At 38.8% G+C, this 23567-nt stretch overlaps 1 protein-coding gene across 2 annotated transcripts in view; it reads left to right on the top strand.

Annotated features, from left to right (window-relative positions):
- The window catches only part of LOC149237701 (uncharacterized), a 492469-nt gene that overhangs the window by 156267 nt on the left and 312635 nt on the right, over positions 1–23567 (top strand). For both annotated transcript variants that reach the window (XM_089372754.1, XM_089372755.1), the window contains exons 8-11: positions 4716–4907; positions 5224–5300; positions 5390–5507; positions 6098–6181. In XM_089372754.1, coding sequence (XP_089228880.1) covers positions 4716–4907; positions 5224–5300; positions 5390–5507; positions 6098–6181 — 471 coding nt within the window. The remainder of the gene's footprint in view (positions 1–4715; positions 4908–5223; positions 5301–5389; positions 5508–6097; positions 6182–23567) is intronic.

Below are 23567 nucleotides of genomic sequence, written 5' to 3'. Positions count from 1 at the left end.
GTAAAAGATATGAAAATGATGATGTAAAGTGTCTGGAGGATTGGAAAATGATGAAAATGAAGATGTAAAGTGCTTAAGTTGTTTTATGTTTAATTAAAATTAAAAAAAATCAAAGTTCGATTTTGGTTTTGTTTTAGTTTGTTTCATTTTGATTTTATTTTTCATTGTTCTATTTTGACTTTGATTTTTTAAAAATCTTAAAAAATATAAATATCTAAAAACCCTAAAAAATTTAAATAAAAAAACAAAGAAAGGGCTTCATTTTATTGTGATTTCAAGACCATCTAGAAATTTAAATCAAAGTAAATTTTTAGCATTAGAAGATTTTTAAAATTTTTTGTGGCCTCTGGCCCATTAAATTTTTTTAAATTTTTAAATCTTTTGATTTACTTTGATCACATTTAAAAAGTCTTGATTAATCATTTACCACATTAGCCTTGCTTCATAAAACTTAGCACATTGAAAAGGTTTTCCTAAGGACAAATCAAATTTGTCAATTTTTTAATTCCTTCTTAGTGTCTTTTTTTGTGCTAAGGATAAAATCTAAAAGAGAACTTTTGTGGAATCAACATTTTTATTTCTCTATAGTTAAACGTGCTTAATTTTTTTTACATCTAAAGGTTAACTATAGGAAAGTGGTAAATTTTCCTAGATTTGGGTCACAAAGAATAAATCATTTTAAATCTAGTATTGGAATTGATCAGCGTTTAAATTTCATGGTTGTTTAAAGTTTTTTGGATCTCTAGAAATTTAACTGCTAGAATATTGTGCATCTATTGAAATTGATCGTCATTGCTTGAATTATTTAATGCTCGTTACATGTTAAACATCTTGCGAATATTTTCAAGCAATTGTTAAAGAATTTTGTCCTGGAATTATAATGGATCGCATATCTTTGTTTCCTAAGCTGAGTATTTGTGAACATCTATTGAAGTTGATATTAAATTGCAAAGAAGTTTTTGTTCTCTTTGAGCTATACTTGTATCAGAAAGATTTGAAATAAGCTTGTGGTTTAATTGTAATATTTTCAGAAGTTTACTTTTAAGTCTTCATCCATAAAGCGAACATTTAATTTTGGTGATTGAGGGCTTCTGCGACATAAGTGTTTTCCCATCCTCGAGTCTAACTTCATCCCATCATCTAGTGCATTCGCATATAAGTTAACTTTGCATAGACAAAATTTGCTTCCAAGCATAAGCTTGGTCGATAGAGAGATAGGTATCCATCAATCTTTGCTTGAGAAGTGATTGTTAAAGAATTTTGTCTTGGAATTATAATGGATCACATATCTTTGTTTCCTAAGCTGAGTATTTGTGAACATCTATTGACATTGATATTAAATTACAAAGAAGTTTTTGTTCTTTTTGAGCTATACTTGTATCAGAAAGATTTGAAATAAACTTGTGGTTTAATTGTAATATTTTCAGAAGTTTACTTTTAAGTCTTCATCCATAAAGCGAACATTTAATTTTGGTGATTGAGGGCTTTTGTGACACAAGTGTTTTCCCATCCTCGAGTCTAACTTCATCCCATCATCTAGTGCATTCACATATAAGTTAACTTTGCATAGATAAAATTTACTTCCAAGCATAAGCTTGGTCGATAGAGAGATAGGTATCCATCAATCTTTGCTTGAGAAGCCTGTTTTAATAGTACTTAAAACGGTGACCTTGCAGTCATCAGAGCCACAACTCTCTGCAGCGCTAGAGGCATCGGGTATGTTAGAATTTCAGGAGAGGTATCATTAATCACACCTTAATGTGCTTCTCCTTATCTTCTCTCTGCCAATTACTATGAAATCAGGCTCAACACAGAAAGGATTAAAGGATTCACATTTAAATAGACATTTAACTAAAATTAATCAAGATTCTTGCATCTCACATTAGTTTTAAGAATTGCATTTTATATAAGATAAGTCATTCATTTAAGCAGCAGTTGCTAATTGATTACTTGGTCTTCATTTCCCTAGCAAGATCGTTGACTCCATAAGGCATTGGTATCAATCGTTTAAAATCTAATCAAATCCTAAGTCTTGCTGTGTCTCCCGAACTGGTTGGTTCCCAATTAGTTCTTCTTCATTCCATTTTTCCATAGGGTCTACCCCCCTTAACCTATTATAGGGAGATAGTTTAAACAGAGAGATTGGGGATCAGGGTGACAGCGCCTGATCTGAACCGCTGTCGCGGTGTCTAGACACTCTGTGTGACAACATGCTCAATATCAATTCTAGATTAGCAATCACATTTAGCATGATAGTAAAATGCAGATATAACATAAACATAAATCGCATAAAACAAGCCAAGACAAGAGGGCACAAGATGTCACGCCAGCCAGGGACAAACCCCAATGTGGGGAAACCCTTGATCAATTCTTTTTATGTTCTTCAATAGCTCAATAGAGAGAGAGATAATACATATACATCAGAAGTCAACACTTGAGGTAGTAGATTTGAACCACGCTACACCCATCACTGTGCTGCACCCATCATACCATGTCGATCATCAATGTGCTGCACCATGCTGCATCCATCATCACTGTGCTGCACCCATCATCACCATGCTGCACCCAACAGTGTGCTGCAGCAACCATGCTGCATCCAACAGTGTGCTGCATTCATTTTCACCATGCTGCACTCAATAGTGTGCTGCATTCATTATCACCATGCTGCATTTATCATTATGCTGCACTATGCTGCACTTCATTACAGTATGCTGCACTTCATTACACCATGCTGCACTTATCATTATGCTGCACTATGCTGCACTTCATTACACTATGCTGCACTATGCTGCACCCATCATGCTGCACTTACATCGCGCTGCATCCATCATCACACTGTCACCTACATCATCACTATATGCATACTGCAATACATCCCACAGTCCATCTGGCCTTCATACAGTCCTTCAATGAATGCAGCATTATAGGACTGCTTACTACACTAGCTGTCTGACTTGATAATGCAGCCCTTAGACAACCCTTGAAAACCTTTGCTGCTAGCTATGGCCTGTGGCCTAGCTCAGCAGCAAGATAAGCATATGAACAGCATTATCACTAGCTGTCAGTACTTATTGATTTACATATGCTATTCAACTTGGCAACATATAACAGCGGCTTCATTACTTGACCAAAGCATACAATATAAGACCCCTTCTTGCTGCTGCGTCTAAGGTCTCTTGACTGCGGATTAAGGGCTAGATAAACAGCAGCTAGGGCAGCTCTGTAGCTGCAGATTAGGGCCTTCATTTAGGGCCTATATTGGCTGAGTATAAAACTCCTCTTAGTTGTGTATTAGGGCCACCTTAGGACAGTGAATATGGAGCTCCTTCCTTGATAGCAAAGAGCCCTCATTCTTATCTGCAGCTAGGGTATAGGACTGCATCTAACTGTGTGAGAAGAGTACTACAGCTACATTTAGGGCCTATATTGGCTGAGTATAAAAGTCCTCTTAGCTGTGTATTAGGGCCAGCTTAGGACAGCGAATATGGAGCTCCTTCCTTGATAGCAAAGAGCCCTCATTCTTATCTGCAGCTAGGGTATAGGACTGCGTCTAACTGTGTGAGAAGAGTACTACAGCTAGGGCTCTTTTGGAGCATTCTATGGCAGCGTATAAAGGCTTCCTTAAAGCTCCTCCTGACCGTGTTAAGGGCTGTCCTCCATGACAGCGTTAAGGTTACTTCATTGACTGTGTTAGGACTTTCATATTAGGGCAGCGTGGAGCCTATCTTTATAACTGTGTTAGGCCTTCATCTCCATGCCAGCGTTAGGAGTTAGGGCATCTTCTTCTTAAGGCAGTGTATCATCTTAAAATCTCTCCTCCCACCAAAACCCAAAGACAAGTGGAGAGGAAGAGATCACAAGAGGTGTGTTCCAAATACTTTCAAGCCACCTCGTTTTATAGTAAAACGTTGAGGATAGATGGGGGCAATTTGGTTGCTAGCCAGCCTTGACGAATTGACCCATAACACAAATAAATTCATATCTCCATGAATACATATCGGAATCGGATGATCTTTAGATCAATCCTACACCTCTCGGTGAGAGGAATCCACGAAAAATATCAGCTGCCATAAATAATATGACCCACATGGAGTTTGGCCCTAGTTGCCAATTTTAACAGGATGGTTTGCTAGGAGTTCAATGGTTGAAGATTCTTGGGACATTAGGGATGAGCCTATAAAAGGTGTTTCTTTTCTCTTTTAGTGGAATGCAACTAAGAAGACTGCAAAACACATTCTACATCATCCAAGAAAAAACATAACTTACAAATTAAGCAATGCTCCAATACCACCTTGTTTCAGAGCTACAAAGTTAATGCATACCAAGTGCAGGAATATATTTGAATAACAATGATGAATACCACTCCATAGTTGAGCAGAGGGCTGACTTATCATTTGTTAAGTCATTTAATATTGGAATGTTATTTTTTATTTATTATATTATATTTATTATTATGACATATATATTTTTATGTTATTACATTGTGTATAATATATTACAGCGATTTAGCCCTTGATCTAATTTTTGTTCTATTCTCCGTTTCTTCTATAATTATTTTTATCTTCAAGATGCATTAGGTCTCTTTCATTTAATTTGTTTATACTTGGACCCTTTTACAGTCCCATTGAATCGTGTCAACTTTTGGTAAGTCCATAACATTACTTTTCGTTATTAACTATTAATGATTATGTCATATTCTTGTTTGTTTTTTGCAGGTGAAATGCTTAGATTTTGCAATGGCTATTGTGTACATTGTACTTGTTTCTCTAGTATTTGGCTGGGGTTTGTTATGCAAAACTGAAAAATCGAGCAAGGCATCACCTAGGATGAGGCCCTTATTGCACACTGAAGAAGAAAGTGAACTCCATTCTGTTAACAAAAATGAAGATGTGACCCTTCCTGTCCAGGTATTTGTTTATATAATTATAAGTTGGGAAAACCCTTTGGTTGTTGAAAGAGGGGCAATAAGTAAACATGCCTAGTCAGTTTCTGTGCTATAACCTGAGCTTGATGCATGCATGCAAAGTGTGAATTGTCACAAGTTGCAGATATAATTGAATCACTTGTTGCCAAGTCATACTGTAATTGTGGAATATTGTAGCTTAAAAGTTTATATATCAAGACATAAGATTTCATAATTGAGAATATTTAGCATCTTATCGGTTTGCTATAAATATTAGTGGGTTTGAGTTAAGTGATGGTAATCAATTGTATTTTTTTCAGGGAGATGAAAAGGTGCCTATTTCAACAAAGGGAGCAACATTGCCATTTATCCAAGGCTATATCTCCAAATACTATAGGTGCTTCTCTCACATTATGCATGTTTTATCTGCTGTACTACCATAGCGATCAAATATTAGTGGTGCTCACTCTGTTTTATTGCTTGCAGGAAACATGGAATATGGGTTGCTAGACATCCAAGTCTTGCGTTGGGGATCTCAATCACAGTTGTTGTTTTGTTGTCTTTGGGGTTACTCCGCTTAGAAGTGGAAACAAGGCCTGAAAAGGTTTACTTTAATTCTCAATTTTAAATTTTAATGACTATGTTTCCAGTAAGATGAGGTTGCTGAGCTCATTTTGTTCCAGTCATATATAATGTAGCTGCTTACAATTTTAACTTTTGCAAAAATGCTGCTTACATTAAGAGAAAGTATTGTACTAGAATTATATATAAATGAATGCAAGTCTGCCTAAAGGACAAGAGTAGATTTTTCAGGTCAGACTGTGTCTCCACCTATGTTGAACTGGTGGGGATGGGGGAATGTGTACATGTGACGGCTAGATGTAACCCCAAAAGTTTCACAGGACCACGGATTGGCGATCACAATAATATATATATTTCCATGAGAAATATCATCATTATATTCTATATGAGGAATATGCATGTTTTGGTCCTCGAGCCTCGAGGGACTGCTTAGACTCAATAACAAAGCTCAAAGCTCATCATGTCACTTGAGGGAATTGAATCTGGGTGGGGAGGATAAAATTCCTCCCTCCTTTAAATGAGACAGAAAATTTGTTTAATACTTGCAGTAGGAATATAGAAATTTACTTTAGATGTTATAAATTTTCACATAATTTGTACTTGGTTTTGCAGCTGTGGGTTGGCTCTGGAAGCAAAGCAGCAGAAGAGAAGGAGTTCTTTGACACCCACATGGCTCCTTTCTACAGAATAGAGCAGGTAATTATATAGGAGTGCATAAACGAGTAATTATATACGAATGCATAACCATTCTTTCAGAAAGCCCAGAGAACAAAATTAGGCTGTTGTGTTTCTTTATTCTATATGCATTTTATGGATGGTGCTTCAGGTATGGTTTATTTTTGATTGGCTGTGACTGATCTTTTTAAAGACAATAGAACATATTAGTAAATAGGATTCAGAAACCCAAGGCTGAGAGTAGATTATTTTTTATTACTTTCTTTTATTAGATATGTAAATTTTAAAGTCTGATCCAGGCGCAATTTACTGTTTATCAATTGTCGGTGATCATTTTCAAACCATACTGTTTTTGATTCTTTATGACGTACATCCTCATGTCTGACATTATGTCAACTAAAGATTTAAGTCATGTTAAAATTGGCAACTAGGGCCAAATTCCACCTTAGGACAACTCATATGATGAAGATGGTTATTGCATTGGATTCCTCTTTCGGAGAGGTACAATTTTGATATAAAGGTCATCTCATTTTGACAAGCAGAAATGGAATTATAAATTTATTCTTCTTATGGACAAATTGTCAAGGTCGGCCTCAGTCAAATGTAGGCTCATGAAGCCCAATGGATGTGTCTCTTCATCCTCAACGAATTGTATAAATAGGAGTGACCCTTCCCTCATTTGGACACTCACTCATCACACATCACATCATCTCTTTCTCCTCTTGTTTGATTTGTACCACTTGGAGGCAGCTTCTCTTCTTCGCACGTGTGGCAGGAGGCTGAGTTTTTCTGGGTTAAAACAGGCCGAAATTTCAGAGCGTTGACCAGCGTAAACCAAGAGGAATTTGACCAGCATTGACCTCGGTTTTTGGGACAGAATTCCGATTTCTCTAGGCCGCATTTATTGGCACATAAATTGAGGAGTTTGGGACAGTTTGACCAGCGTTGACTTCAGATTTGACTGCAGAAAATTACAGCAGTGTTTCTTGTTGAAAAGTCTAACTAGGTTCGGTCTTCATAATGACGTGTAATTGTAACTTTTGTAAATGATGCAATGAAGAAAATAAAATTATTTTTGTAAATATTGCTTCATGGGTTTCATGAGCAAGTGATTTTGTTTTAGATGGCTCCCATTGAGAGCCTTAGGATTGGTCATTAAAAGTCAAAGAGTTTATGTCATGTATGAAGAACCCTTCTTGGGGATATAACAATGTATTTGAGTCTATAATGTGTCTAAATAGCTCTCCAATGACAAGTACACAATACTCTTCCTATGTCGGCCTACAAAATGAAATAATGACTCATGTCGGCCCACTCAAGGAGACACATCTATTCAAAGCTCAAGTCGGCTCATAAGCATATGGATGAATCACTATATATAGGAGGCTAGGCTCCTTGCATTACCACAAAACAAAGTTCACATGTCTCTGAGTTTTTCAGTGGAGAAGGCAAAAAGGAATTCAGATAGGATTCAGATGGGTGCAGTAAATGGGTCGAATGTAATCACAGTCAAAGGGAATACAAATCCCTCTGTATTTCGGATGGATAAGACAGCAAGACAATTTCAGATCTCCACAGAAAGGTCTCTCTGTATTTCGGACAGTATAGGTGTTAAAACGCTGAAGAGAATCAGATCCCTCTAGAAGCACGGATCATAGTAACAACAAGTCTAAGGTGACAGCGAGACAGAAGCTCGGATCACAGTGGCAATGAAGAGGCTCGGATGAATCAGTCGAAGGAAGATAAAGGGACAACTAGATGCTACCTTATAGTGATATGTACCTCTGTCTCAGTGTCATATCAAAGTGCAGTAAGGTGTCATATCTCTGTGATAAGAGGCTCGTTAAAGGAAATAGTGTTAAGGCAGTGATGAAGATCTTGGTATCAAAGCAATAATGAAGATCTCGGTGGAAGAGGAGTCAAGAAGAGGTTTGACAAGAGAACGTGTGTCTTGGTCTTGGAGTGGCTACTAGGTCAGGGTTCTTGGTCTTGGTATTCATCAATGATTCAATTGTAATCTTTATAAGAAGAATTTGTGTGGGTTTTCCTCTCAAAGAGTGAGAAGTTTTGGCCCTGGCTCATAGCCTACATGCTGTGTCTCTTTTGTATTTATGTTTATGCATTGGTTACTGTTTGATGAAGAAGAACACTAATAATCTAAACAAGTAAAAAGCATTCACAAGCAGTCACTAATAGAAGAGAAATCACCTATTTCCAATGCCCTAGATTTCTCAACATGGGATCAGAGCTATGGTGCTGAAGTCAAAGGAAGGGCATCTGATGAAAGAGACACTCAAGGATCGAGTTTCAACAAAGGCATCAAAGCAAGTCAAAGGTTATCAAAGCAAAAGATCAAGATCTACATTGAAGAATCAAACCTTAGATCGAAGAGGTAGTCTACAACAACAAAAGTTTTGGATCCTATAGTCATCATAGAAAGACCACAAAGATCCTCATCAAGTTATCTACAAAGCAAGTTAGCTCGAAGTATTTTAAAGTTGAAGATTACATCATCTTGGAGAGGACAGTGATGGATTCAGACTCCTAGCACAGTCACACAGCAGTTCGGATCTGTGTGTTGATGGATAGTTTCGGATGTCATATCACAATATACAATTTAGACTAAACAGAAGTGTAGGCGACAGTTTGTTTGGGGTAAAGTTCAGATCTCCACAGTGAAAGAAGTTTTGATATAATTTCAGCTAGATGATGTATAGAAGCCACAGTTTGGTGATGTGCAGGAACTGCCATTAAGAGAAGTATTACAGTGTCTTGCTAATGCTGCAGAAAGGACAGTTTGGTGTCAAGATAGTAATATAGTGCCATCTCGAGTGTGTCAACAGTTTGTTGCTATCATATTATGCTCAGAATTTAGAAAGGAAATAATCTCAATAAGAACCAAAAGGAGGAAGGAGAAGATAATCAAAAGAGCTAGATCTAAAGATGTTGTCTTTATAAATGGAGCAATCTCTTCTCACTGAAGAAGGGTTCTTTATTTGGAAGAAGATCAGCTAAAAGGGAGCACTAATACATCTTCTTCAACCATCATTAAAGTGATCAAGTTGAAGATTTCATCTTCACTTGTTAAGTAAGTATCTTTCATTCTTTAGTCAATTTGGTAAAATGACTTCGTGTTTGCAAGGAGATATATAAGCTGGTTGGATCATCGAAATTCCTTGCATGAAAAAGGAGGATTGACATAGTCTTCGAAGAAAGTGAAGTCATTGAACAAATCAATGGAAAAGGTCTCCTCTGAATTCATGGAAAGGGATTCTTATGAAAGGCCCCTTCATATAGCAATATTGGAGACATCAAGAGATGTATATGATAAGCTCGTAAGAATATTCTCTGAAGATGCGATAAAGAAGTTCACATGACTTAGATCCGATCTACACAAAATTGAAGGTATTAAAAAATGAAGGGATATCTTCATAAGATCTCAACTGCGAGATCTGGGAGAGATGATAAGAAGATAATCATCATTGTTCTAAATGCACTAATTGATGAACAAGGTAACAAATGCCCATGGGGATAAGAAAGTTACCTCATTCGACAACTTATGGTTTCTATGCAAGATAGAAGAAGACAAGTTGAGGGCAAAAGTGTTGAAGGATCAAATGAAAGGATTCAGACATTTTATCGAAAGGAAAGAAGAACAGAGCTAAGATTCAATGCTATGTACATTACATGAAAGATTGTCCTTAACTTAAGAACGGAAATAACAATAAGAATAGAGAAGAAGTCCATTTCACCGAAGAAGTGGAGGAAGCTAAAAGAAGGAAGTCCAAGGAAGAGGAAAAGCATTAGAAGTAAGAGCTCGTGACATCACCATAAGAAACATGAAGGATGTCTGATAGTCAACTTTGAAGGATATAGCTCTTGGTGACCTCATTGAAAGATCAAAGGAAGAAGTCATCTAGGACAAGTCTCATCATACATCAGTCAAAAGGGAAACATTTGCTGAATAAGGATATGTGAGATCCTCAAGATTCTCTGATGGAATCCTCATTGGAGGATTCACCGATCTAGAGTGGAAGCAAGTGTTTCATCAGGAACTCCAACTTGTGGAATTCATGGGATGATGGTATGATGACATAAGAGATGAAGCAGATCAAGGGGTTGAAGATCTTTTCAATCAAGGAAGCTGCTGAAAGAAGCCTAGATGACCTAAAGGTAAATGAGGTATGTATGCTTGTATTAAATACTATAATGTCATGTCGTATGGTTGCAGGTAACATGGATCACTACTTCTATCTTGAGAAGCATGATCAAAGGAAAAGGATCTCCTCCTCTGAAAGGATGTAGGAAGACATAGATCACACTAGATGAAATCAACATGATGTGTCCTCATATATAGTATGAGGTGGTGGACTACAATTGAGGAACTCTGAATGGAAGCTCCTGGGAATGAAATTTGTGAAGAAAGGAAGGAAGAGATCATGAGATTTGCAACCATGGTAAAGGCAATCGACATCCAGGAGACCAAGAAGATTTGACTAGGAAATCCATCGGAAAGATATGAAGACACTGATGGAAGTTTGGAAAAGATAGAGACCCTTGACAATGGATATCTTTGGGAGATATTTCAACATGGATGCAGTATGTTGATGCATATTGGAAGATGTCACGATAAAAGACCATCAAAAAGGTAATTTTGATTTAAGTGTTCATTTCTTATTTTTGAATAAATATCTGGATGGGCTTATGCAGGACTGCCAAAGGGAATAACGGTGGATAACTTCCAAGAGGACCATATAGAAGGATGTAAGATCCTTCCGGAAAATATGGCATGAAGAAGGCAACATGACATGAAGCAAGAATAGATGAAGACGAATATATCACTTTTTGATGAAAGGAATAATGACATGACTGACCCATGGATGAAAGTCATGGGTGGTTGTGCCCTATGAAGAAGCCACAAAGATGAAGAGTCCTAGACAAAGAAATTTCATGACATCGAAGGAAGGAGCTCTTCAAGTAGTTGGTCGAGGAGTTGCTGTAGATCCCTATTTAAGAGGGATCCTGGAAGCAAGTTTCTTACTTGGGAGAAACTTGGAAATTCCTAAGTCAAGAGGGAGCTTAGGTACATTCCTTGTGTAGGAATGAGTACAGTCCTTTATTGAAATACATATGTCCTCCCTAATTGAGAGGGAGAGATAGACACATCATTTTGGTCTTCATCTGGGAAGACAGAATGGAGGATTGGGTAATCATCTGGCATCCGATACTCTTTGACGATGAGATAGGGCATCCAAGATAAGAGTAATCATGGACTGATATTTTTTGAGGACTGGCTATCCAAGATAAGAATAGTCCAAAGTGGGTCATACTCTGTGAACACCCAGGTGGAGTATGTACCTTGAGAGACAATGATTATGGTGTCTATGAATCATTGGTCTCGCCAACATTGTGCTCTGATCAAGTGGATAGAGCTGTTAGTCAAGGCCTTGCTATATGACAATGCTGATTGATATGATGCTAGACAGATGGGATACCAATCTGATTCTTCTTATGAGAAATTCTTCAGATTGAGAATGACCAAGTACCATTATGAATACCTCCCTAGTTAAGAGGGAGTGTTGAAAAGTGCAACTAGGTTCAGTCTTCATAATGACATGTGATTATGACTTTTGTAAATGATGTAATGAAGAAAATAAAATTATCTCTGTAAGCCTTGGTTCATGAGTTTCATGAGCAAGTGATTTTATTTTAGATGGCTCCCATTAAGAGCCTTAGGATTGGTCATTAAAAGTCAGAGTCTATGTCATGTATGAAGAACCCTTCTTGGGGATATAACAATGTATTTGAGTCTATAATGTGTCTAAATAGCCCTCCAATAACAAGCACACAGTCCTCTTCCTATGTCGGCCTACAAAATGAAATAATGACTCATGTCGGCTCACTCAAGGAGACACATCTATTCAAAGCTCAAGTCGGCTCATAAGCATATGGACAAATCACTATATATAGGAGGGTAGGCTCCTCACATTTCCACATAACAAACTTCACATGTCTCTAAGTTTTTCGGTGGAGAAGACAAAAAGGAATTCAGATAGGATTTAGATGGTTGTAGTAAAGGATTCAGGTGGTTGTAGTAAATGGGTCGGATGTAATCACAGTCAAAGGGAATACGGATCCCTCTATATTTTTGATGGATAAGACAACAAGACAGTTTCAGATCTCCACAGAAAGGTCTCTTTATATTTCAGACAGTATGGGTGACTGAATGTTGAAGGGAATCGGATCCCTCTAGAAGCACAGATCATAGTGACAACAAGTCTAAGGTGACAGCGAGATAGAAGCTCAGATCACAGTGGCAGTGAAGAGGTTCGGATGAATCAGTCGAAGGAAGATAAAGGGACAACTAGATGCTACCTTACAGTGATATGTGCCTCTGTCTCAGTGTCATATCAAAGTGTAGTAAGCTGTCATATCTTTGTGATAAGAGGCTCGTTAAAAGAAATAGTGTTAAGGCAGTGATGAAGATCTTGGTACCAAAGCAATAATGAAGATCTCGGTGGAAGAGGAGTCAAGAAGAGGTTTGACAAGAGAACGTGTGTCTTGGTCTTGGAGTGGCTACTAGGTCAAGGGTCTTGGTCTTGGTATTCGTCAATTCGAATTTCTATAAGAAGAATTTGTGTAGGTTTTCCTCTCAAAGAGTGAGAGGTTTTGGCCCTGATCATAGCCTACATGGTGTGTCTCTTGTGTATTTATGTTTTGCATTGGTTACTGTTTGATGAATAAGAACACTAATAATCTAAACAAGTAAAAAACATTCACAAGCAGTCACTAATAGAAGAGAAATCACCTATTGCTAATGCCCTAGATTTCTCAACATTTCTCTCTCCTTTGACTGGGTTTGACCGAATTATTTTGTGATGACTTTTACTCCCCTGGAAGGTTGAATTGGACAGTTGTTGACTGCGCTGCTTGGAGGACGTTTTGGGGCAGCTTTGACCACCGATGATTTTTTGGTTAGGGTTGCATTGACTGCTGATTTGGCAGATTTATTTTGGGCTTATACTTATGATATTTGTACTGTCTCTCTCTTTGCTGAACTGTTGAAGAATAATAAGAAGGTTTGATCAAAGGGTTTCCACACTTGGGGTTTTTCCCTGGCATCCGCGACATCTTGTGTCCTCTTGTATTGGCTTGTCTTTTGCATATGATTTTATGTTCTATCTGCATTATTGTCATTGTTTATGAGTTAATGTGATTGCTACTGGATATAATTGGAAATTGTCATTGGGCTGCTAAAGAAACATTGAAGTAAATTGTGCTTGAGCATAGAACATACCATTGTTATCTAAAATTAACATGGTATCAGAGCACAGGTGAACCCAAATCCCAAGCAAAAGTGAAGCAAAGCAATCACTAAGAGAAGTTGTTGGACAAGGACATGGAACTAGTCCCAATGGCGACTACATCTTTCTTCAAATCTGGGGATAAGCTTAAGGACAAATCCGACTATCATGCATGGAAGATAACTTTGGATTTGTCTTTGGAAGAAAATGATGCCATGGACTATGTCAAAGGAAGATGAACTGAGCCTCCTTCAAATGCATCCGTCGCTGCTCAAACCAAGTACAAGAAAGGTGAGGTAAAAGCTAAGAAGATTATTGTTGATTCCATTCATAAGCCTTTGGTTGCATATATTTCTGATTTGGAAACATCTAAGAAGATGTATGAAAAGCTGGTTGGGATGTTCAAGGTGAACAATGCAAATCAAATTCTCTTTCTAAAGAACAAGCTAAAAGATATGAAGATGGATAGAGGAGAATCCATCCAATCCTACTTCATGAGGATTACCGAGATCAAGAATTGTCTCTTATCTATTGGTGAAATCACTGGTGACTGGGAACTCTCTCTCATTGCACATGGGGGCCTTGCAAGAGATTGGGATGTGTTCAACACTACCATTCTCAACAATGACGGGATTCCAGGATTTGATGAACTATGGGCCAAATGCACTCAAGAAGAAATAAGAATGATGGAAAGAGACAAGCCCTCAAATGGAAATAGTCCTACTGCCTTCTCTGCTCATTCCAAGAGAAGGAACAATGCTGGTCCAAGGAATCAGGGACAAGGGTTCAAGTTGGGATTCAAAGAAGGAAGAAAATAAAGGTTCTTCAATTGTAACAGGTTTGGCCACTTCGCTAGAGTGTCCTCACAAGAAGGATACTCCAAGAGATGATGAAAAAAATAACAACAACAACTTCAAGGGCAATGGCAATCAAAGGAACAACAGGTTCAATAACAAAGGAAAGAAGAATGCTCCTGCTACTCGAAATGGAGGTGGTCATCCTCCCAAGAAGTCGAGAAACTCTAGGTATGAAGAAGTTAATGTTGGTGTAAAGCAAAAAGAATTTTATCTTATTTCTGCCCTCTCCATCGCCTCTCCTTCGGATCCATTGGATCATTGGTTGATTGATAGTGGTGCCTCAAGGCACTTCACTGGGTACAAGACCCTCTCTAACTTGGTTGAAAAGAAGACAAATATGGAGATTATACTTGGGGATAATGCCACTTATCTCGTGAGAGGAATTGGGTCTGTTACCCTTCACTTAAATCAAGGTCAAACCCTCCTGATTTGAAAAAGAACTTGGTTTCTATTTCCGCGATGGAAGATAAGGGTTTCAAGGTGTCATTCATTAATGGAAGGTTCATGTTTGGCAAAGGAATCCAAGTGATGCATTCACTCTAGGATTCAGGGTTGAAGGTCTTTATCAGGTCAGAGGAAGTCCGTTGGGAGCAATAACTTGTGATACTTCTCTTCAATCCGAATTATGGCACCGAAGATTTGTTCACCTTCATTTTAATCATTACTCGATGTAAGGAAGATGGTCACAGGGATGCCCGAATTCAACTTGAATCATGAAGGTGTTTGTCAGGGATGTGAAGCTGGAAAACACACAAGGGGACAATTCCCCTCAAGTGAGACTTGAACTACCAATATTCTTCAATTGGTCCATTCTGATCTATCAGGTATGTTGCCCATGACATCTTTGGGTGGATATTTGTATTATGCTATCTTTGTGGATGACTTCTCTCGCAAAACATGGATCTATTTCTTAAAGAAGAAGGATGAAGTATTCAAATGGTTCCGCTCCTTCAAAGCCATGGTCAATAATCAAACAGGGAAGAAGATCAAATTATTGAGGATCGATAATGGGGGTGAATATGAGTCAAATGAATTTAAGGACTATTGTAGAGGAGCTGGCATTAAGAGGGAGACTACAACCGCATATACTCCTGAACAAAATGGTGTTGCCGAAAGGAAGAATCGTACTATCATTGAAGCCACCCAGGCTATGCTTCATGATCAAGGTCTTCCGAAGTTCTTATGGGGAGAAGCTGCCAACACTACTGTGTATGTCCAAAACCGATGCCCACATCAAGCTTTGGACTTCAAGACACCCGAAGAAGTATTCACCGGTAAGAAACCTGATGTTTCTCATTTTAGAATTTTTGGTTGTCCTGTATACTTTCATGTGCCGAAAGAGAAAAGAAACAAACTAGATGCATTTGGGAAGAAAGGAACATTTGTGGGCTATAGTGAAACTTCAAAGGCATATAGAATCTATGTGCCTGGTCAAAAGGAAGCGGAATTAAGTCATGATGTCACTTTTGATGAAGATTCTGCACTTACAAAGATCTGAGATCTTCCTATTCCTAGGAAGGACAATTATGATGATGATGCAGGAAAGCCGGATGAATCTCTATCCGATGAACCGATGCCCGATGTTGAAGGTCCGATGGATCCTATTGATCCACCTCCTAGTGAGCCCTCTACTACAAGAAAGAGGCCTTTTTGGCTTAAAGATACTCTTGAAGATGTTGAGAAACATATTGCACCAAGGGGTACATTTCGTGAAAGTAAGAAGCCAAATAGGTAACAAGGGTACTTAGCTACCATGAGTACCATTGTACAATCTGAGCCTTGTACATTCGAAGAAGCCGTAAAACAACAAGTTTGGAAAGATGCGATGAATGAGGATTATGAGTCGATTTTGAAGAATAATGTATGGGATGTGGTTCCTAGACCTAAGGATAAGTCAGTGATCACTTCGAAATGGCTCTACAAGATCAAACATGGCGCTGATGGAAGCACTGAGAAATTCAAGGCCAGATTTGTAGCTCGAGGCTTCTCTCAAAAAGGAGTAGTAGACTACGATGAGATATTTGCATCGTTACCCGATATACCACCATCCATTCGATTATACCCCTTACTGCTTCGCAAGGATGGAGCCTATGCCAGATGGATGTCAAAACTGCCTTCTTGCATGATTCGCTTAAGGTGGAAGTGTATGTGGAACTGTGAAAAATCGTTGACCACTTTCCTACTACAACAAACTGATGATATTTCTCCTATTTGTTAAATTACTTTAAACAAATTACTTGCAGTTTCCTACAACAAATATAGAAATACATACACTGCAGCCTACGCAAAATAAACAATGCGGAAACTAAATACTGCACAGGAGAGAAATAAACACACACAAATACACCGTTTTTTTGGACAAACGTCCTCGGAAAAACCCAAATTGGTAAAATGGGTGTAGTATCTGAGGGTTTTATTATTATGCAGTAATTTATGAGTACAAATCTTTATATGCCCAAACTAGCAATCTGATATTGAGAATAAACTGGCAAAGAGGTAGTGAGAAAAATCTCACACTCTCATTGGCGATTCGAATATGATCCAGGCTCTGGATGGCTAGCCCCACATTGCCTTTTCGTCAGCCTACGCAGATCTGCGTCATAGCCTCTAGGCTCTGCGTCGATTTGCCTCTGGAACCTTGACTCTCTGATCCTCCAGTCTCACACCCCGGCTTCTGGCACTAGATCTTGACTCCCCAGCAAAATTATGGACTCCCTCTGAAGCTCTGCGTGGCACTGCACTGCCTCTTTGAATCTCTCCATGTCTTCTCTGCATTGCACTCTCCGGATTAGGAAAACTCTCCTCCTGTCTACTATCCCCGCCCCTCATTGCAAGAAGATCACTCGATCTCTCTCCGACAACTCAACACTGCTACTCTTGAGAAATTAGATCTCTTGATCTCACTAGCTTGATGTGTTTTCCAAGTGCCCATCAAGCTCCTTTTATAATCTCTCGTTGGAGCACCAACGACCAAGATTAAAACATAATCAAAGATTAAGATTAACTGGGAGTTGATCCTCGTCTTCTTCTAGAAGATTCACACCAGATTTAATTAATACCCTTTAATTAATCACATTTCCTAAGTTTAGACTTAGGAATACATTAAAAATGATTAATTATTTTAATTAACCCATCTCTAGATGGAATTTTCCTAAATGATTTCTGGGTATTGGAGAATGCATGTGTCGTAGCCTCTCTGCAAAATCTCGAGGCTAGAGCACATCCGATGCTACATAAATCAACACTCCCTCTTAGCGAGGAATGTGCTCTAGTGTTGCAACCCATTGAAGCATCACTCTATCTCTGCACCATCTCTTGCTGTGCTGTTGATGTCTAGCTACTGCTGCCCACCAACCATTGCGCAACTCTGATTGCTACATATGTGCTGCTGTTGGCATTGCTGAAGTACTGCCAACACTGAATCTGCACTGCAACCTTCTCCATCTGCAACTGCAACAACTGCAACGGAAAAGCATCCAAAATACTAAACCAACTGTGGTTAGTATGATGCATATGTCACTCGAGTCCTGACTGTTGCTAGACTCTACGCTGCCATTTTAGCCTTTGTGCTACTGCGGACTCTGCACTGTGCCAACTACAACGCTGCCAACTCTGCTTTGTGTTGCTCAGTCTTTGACCTGCTACTAGCTACTGCATCTGTCACTTTGGCACCTGATTGCACCAACTGCCACTGATCCATCCTGCTACTGCATGTCTTGGTCTCCCGTAGCAAGGAACTGATTCATGAGGTGGACCTCCTAAAAAATCGTGCCCATCCTGTAGCTCTCTGGGGATACAACTCCAAATCACCCCACCTCACCCCTGGAGGCATCTCAACGATCATGGCAAACTCTTCCTCCAGTCTGGAGGATAGCTTGTCGATCTCAGCGGATGCAGCTTGCTGATCCTGCTTCTCCTCTTTGTCCTTCTTTTTGAGAGGACATTGAGTGCTGTAGTGGCCAAGCTCACCACACCTGAAGCACTTGATCTTTGAAATGTCCTTCTTTCTTCTGCGCTGCTCCTGCTGCCCCTTTGATGCAAGGGCCACGTCCTCCTCTTCCTTCACTTGCTTCGTCCCACTGCTGCTGCTGCCACTGATGGTGGCCTTCACCAGATCACGCCTCATCTCCTCTTGCTGCAGATCAACCCACACACGTTCCCAATCTGGCATTTTTTCTTTGCCTAGTATACACTGAACGAAAACTTGCCAATCTTCAGAAACGCTGTTCAATGCTAATCGTACAAACTTTGTAGGTTGGGGAATTGATCCTACTGAAGCCAGCTGATCCCGGACATCTTGGAGCCTAGTAAGGAAGGGATCTACACACTCCCCCTTTGTATCCTCGTGCATCTCAACTTCTCCTCAAGGTACATCTTCTGCTCCTTAGAAGATCCTTCGTATAGCGTAGCTAGTGCTTCCCCCATCTGCCGGGTAGTATCTTTGCCAACTATGTGAGATACCACATGATCTCGAACCCCATCAAGAATAAACCTCTTAGCTCTCGTCATCTCCTTCTTGTACTTCTTGAGCAGATCTGCATCTGGGGTACAACTACTACACTATCGACATAAGTTTTGAGATCATGCTCATCTAGAAGGCAGGAAATTATAGCCTTCTAGATCACATAGTTGGAGGCTCCATCCAATCGATCTTGATCTCTCAACCCAGCTGATGCCATCTCTCTAAAAAATATGTCGAACTCCTCCTTTGCACCTCTGCACAAATACACTGTTATTTTTGGACAAACGTCCCAAGAAAAACCCAACTTGGGAAAACTAGTGCAACAACTGAGGGTTTTATTATTATGTAGCAGTTTTTGAGTACAAATCTCTAGATGCCCGAACTGGCAATCTGATATAGAGAATAAAGTGGCAACGAGGTAGTGAGAAAAATCTCACATTGTCACTGGCGATCCGAATCTGATCCAGGCTTTGGATGGCTAGCCCCACATTGCCTCTGTGCAGCCTCAACATCAGCGTACGCAGATTTGCGTCACAACCTCTAGGCTCTGCGTCACCCTTCTCGCTAGTCGATTTGCCTCTGGAATTACTAAAATTGTTGGGAAATCCAAGGAGTTGGCAGTTAAATGATTTCCCATATTAATGACATTAACTTGTGATGTTTTCATTATTAGTATTAGATCTCTTAATTATCCTTTCTTATCATCAAGATTATTGCCAAGCAACAAATATAAGAGAACACAAGATACAGGCACGCTGCCCGGGCAAAATCCCCCTCGAGGGGTAAACCCATTGACAAATTCTTCCTTTAGTAGATTCGAGATGAGATGACAAAGGCCCTTACAACTTAGACACAAGACTACCTCGATCCATCAAGTCAGCCTTGTCATTCTTCTTCATTCTTTTATCCTTGCAATGACATTGAACTTATCACTGTGATAACAATAAAGATAGCACAAAGTTTACTATGGTAGCAATGAGATAGAACCGATGTACATCATTGTAATATCACCGAAATGTGATCACTGTAGTAGTATCAAAACCAAGGTAGCACCGAAACTGTGATAGAAATAACATCGAGTCATTGTAATACATAAATGAACTGTCTCCATTGCAATCCACATTCTTATATACTGAGAATGGCATGAAGTTACCTTTGAGATCACTGAGAGTGTTCAACTGAGATCACCCAAGCTTTACCGCAACCTTCTTTGAGATCTGAGCTAGTAATCTGTGTCATATCACTGAAACTTGTTCTTTGAAAATGTGAACTTCTGAGATGGTGTAATGCGAACTTCTGAGATGGTATATGTAGCGGTGTATCCTTCCTAAATGAGCCGACATGAATCATGAAGAGATGTGTCTTTGTTGTAGGCCGACATGAGTTTATTTTATGACTGTTCCTTTGAGGCTAACTTGAAGGAGTCTTTGAGGAGGCTGACTTGATGATGATCAAGGAGACTTTGATGAAGGAGTAATAAAGAAATTGACTTTGACAATACCCTAAAGCCTACAATGGAGGCTTGACCTAAGACAAATGACCCAAGCATGAAACCCATGCTTTAATAAGTCAATTTCAATAATAATAAAATTCTTTTTGCTTTTCTTTTGACAAGTATATTACATTTTGACTTCAAGTACAATTATGAAGACTGAACCTAGTTACATTTTCTAACAAAAATAAAATTCCTTGCTCATGAAACCCATGAGACAAGCTTTATAAAGATAATTTTATTTTTCTTCTTTTCATCAATTACATAAAATCACAATTACACGTCATTATGAAGAGCGAACCTAGTTTCGCTTTTCAACACTAGTGTTATTGAGTCTATGTATTTTTCTCATATTGGATCATGTGTCTTGTGTTGCAAAATTTGGTTAAGTCTAAGAGGTCATGTCTATTCTAAAATTCCCCTTCAATGGGTGTCTATTGTAAAATCTTGATGTAAGAATATTTTGGTGAATGGTTACTCATAATTAGACACCATTGCCACAAATCTTTTTATATGGTGGAAAATATATTTAATCCCCTCTTAAGTCTTTTAATTTTATTTTCTAGCAAAAATAAAAAATTAATTAGCTAGAAATTTTCAAAAAATAAAAATGAGAGGAAAAAATAATTTCTCTCCAAGTGGAAAAATAAATTTTGGAGAAAAGTGACCTTCCCGATGAAGAATAAATTTGAAGGACTCAATTCCAAGCATAAAAATCTATTAAAAATTCTTGGGTTCAAAAGAAATTAATTTTTTGAGGTTCTCCATCAAAGGAAAAATCAAATTTTTAAGAAAAATGAACCTTTGGACCATGGTGGTCAAGTTAAGGATCATTTTTCAAGGAAAAAGGGTTGGAAAAAATATTTTTTTATTAAAATTGGCAACTAGGGCCAAACTCCATGTGGGTCATCTTATTTATGGTAGCTGATATTTTTCTTGGATCCCACTCATCGAGAGGTGTAGGATTGATCTAAAGATCATCCGATTCCAATAAGTATTTATGAAGATATGAATTTATTTTGATTATGGACAAATTGTCAAGTCGGCCAACAACTTATGTAGGCTCAGAAGCCCAATAATCATGTCTATTCAACCTCTACGTTTTAGTATAAATAGAAGAGGACTTGAAGTCATTTGTCACACACACACTCACTCTTGTGATCTCACTTCATCCTGTTTTGGCTTTGATGAAGATGAGAGCTAGAGGGAGTGCCCTAGGGTATACGTTGCTCTAGGTAACATGCCCTAGATCTAAATGCAGTCATGGGAGAATAAGCTCTATGTTGCTCAAAAAGCCGGAAATGCCGGAAAAGCTGGAACTACCGGAATTGCTGGAAAAGGTGGAACTGCCGGAAAAGTCAGAACTGCCGGAACTGTCGGAAAAGCAGGAAAAGCCAGAACTGCCGGAAAAGCCGGAAAATCCGGAACTGTCGGAAAGCCGGAACTGCCAGAAAATCCGGAACTGCCTGAATTGCCAGAAAAGTCGGAAAAGCTGGAAAAGCCAGAATTGTCGGAACTGCCAGAAAAGCCAGAAAAGCTGGAACTACTGGAACTGCCAGAAAAGTCGGAATTGCCAGAAAAGTCGGGAAATGATGGAAAATGCTGGAACTATCGGAAAAGCCGGAACTGCTGGAACTACCGGGAACAACCGAAACTGCCAAGAATAGCCGAAACTGCTGGAACTGCCGGGAACTGCCAAAACAACCGGAGCATCTGTCTCCGAAGGAGAGCAGCATGCAAGGGACAACTAACTAACATTGGGACAATTGTATGGTACTTAGCAGCAAATACACCAAGCATGCAATGTTACAGCTAGCATGAAAGGGACAAGTAGCATGCAACAACAAGCATGCTAAGGACAACAAGCATGCTAGGGACAACTAGCATGCAACAACAAGCATGCTAAGGACAACAAGCATGCTAGGGACAACAAACAAGCAAGGGACAACAAGCAAGCAAGGTGCAGCCAACACATAGGTCAGGATGGCAACATGGTGCAGCAATGGCATATAATGCAGTACAGTGATGGGTACAATCATGATTAATGAAGCGTGATGAGATGCAGCATAGTGATGATGGGCGCAGCATGGTGTAGCGCAGTGAGGTGCAACATGATAACGAAATGCAACACAACGATAGGTAAAGGAGTCACCTTGGAGAATTAGTTGAAGCAGCATGTCTCCTACTGATCTCATGTATCATCTTCTTAAAGATGATCTATGCTCTTATCTAGATAAGTCAAAGTGTTGACTTCTGTTGTAAATGTACTATCCCCCCTCTCTCTCCACTGAACTATTGAAGAACATATAAGAAGAATTGATCAAGGGTTTCCCCATATTGGGGTTTGTCCTTGGCTAGCGCTACATCTTGTGTCCTCTTGTCTTGGCTTGTCTTCTGCGATTTATGTTTATGTTCTATCTGCAGTTTACTTTAATGTTGATGTGATTGCTAATCTGGAAAAGATATTGAGCTAACTGTGAAAATTGAAATAAATTGCTCTAAGCATAGAACATACCTAAAATTAACATTTTTGGATTGGGATCAAGGCCATCATCAACAAATTTGAATTTTTCTTCCAGTTCGAGGGGCAAGATTTAATTTTGGCATGGATCAAGCAACAACTAGCTGTTATTCTCCGGGATCAAGTCAAACTAGCCGTTTTTGCACTTAGAGGGTTCTCACACTCTCATTTTTCTATATAAGGAAGCTATTGAGCTCCTCATTCATTATCATGTATTGTAACAAAAAATCTTAAGTAAGCTGTGAGTCAAGTTGCTGGATGTAATTTCTCTTTTGCACTAATAAAATCAAAGTCTTTGGGGGTTTATCTTGTGATGGTGTTCCTTTTTTGCTCTTTGTGGTAATGTTGTTTTGATTCCTAAATCTTGCTTTAATTCTCTATTGAATAATATTGTCAAGTTATTATTTCATTTGCCAGTAGTTGGATTATCTATTTGCATAGGTATCTTGCATTAGGTACTGGGTTTAGAAAAGCATTCTAGCTGTATCTCTAGATCTTGAGGGTTTTAATGTATATCTAACCCGTTGTGATCTAATAACGTTATTTCAAGTGTGTAGAGATCATATTGTGTTCAGATTTTGGGCATGAGGGGAAGTCTTTGGTGGAACTAGCCAACTCTCAAGACAAGAGGTTTAAAATCCCATCATGTTAAATTTCCAAAGGCTTATCTAATGATTTGTATGCAGTGACTTGGCCATGGCACTAAATTAAAAATTTTCTCTCAAATTATTTCAAATTTAATTGTGCAAATAAAGATAGATCTGCTTGTTA

The sequence above is a fragment of the Pinus tabuliformis genome, chromosome 8, assembly GCF_031772625.1.
Source record: "Pinus tabuliformis cultivar Carrire ecotype Pingquan chromosome 8, CPIR1, whole genome shotgun sequence".
NCBI lineage: Eukaryota > Viridiplantae > Streptophyta > Pinopsida > Pinales > Pinaceae > Pinus > Pinus tabuliformis.
This window is presented reverse-complemented; position numbering and strand designations above follow the sequence as displayed.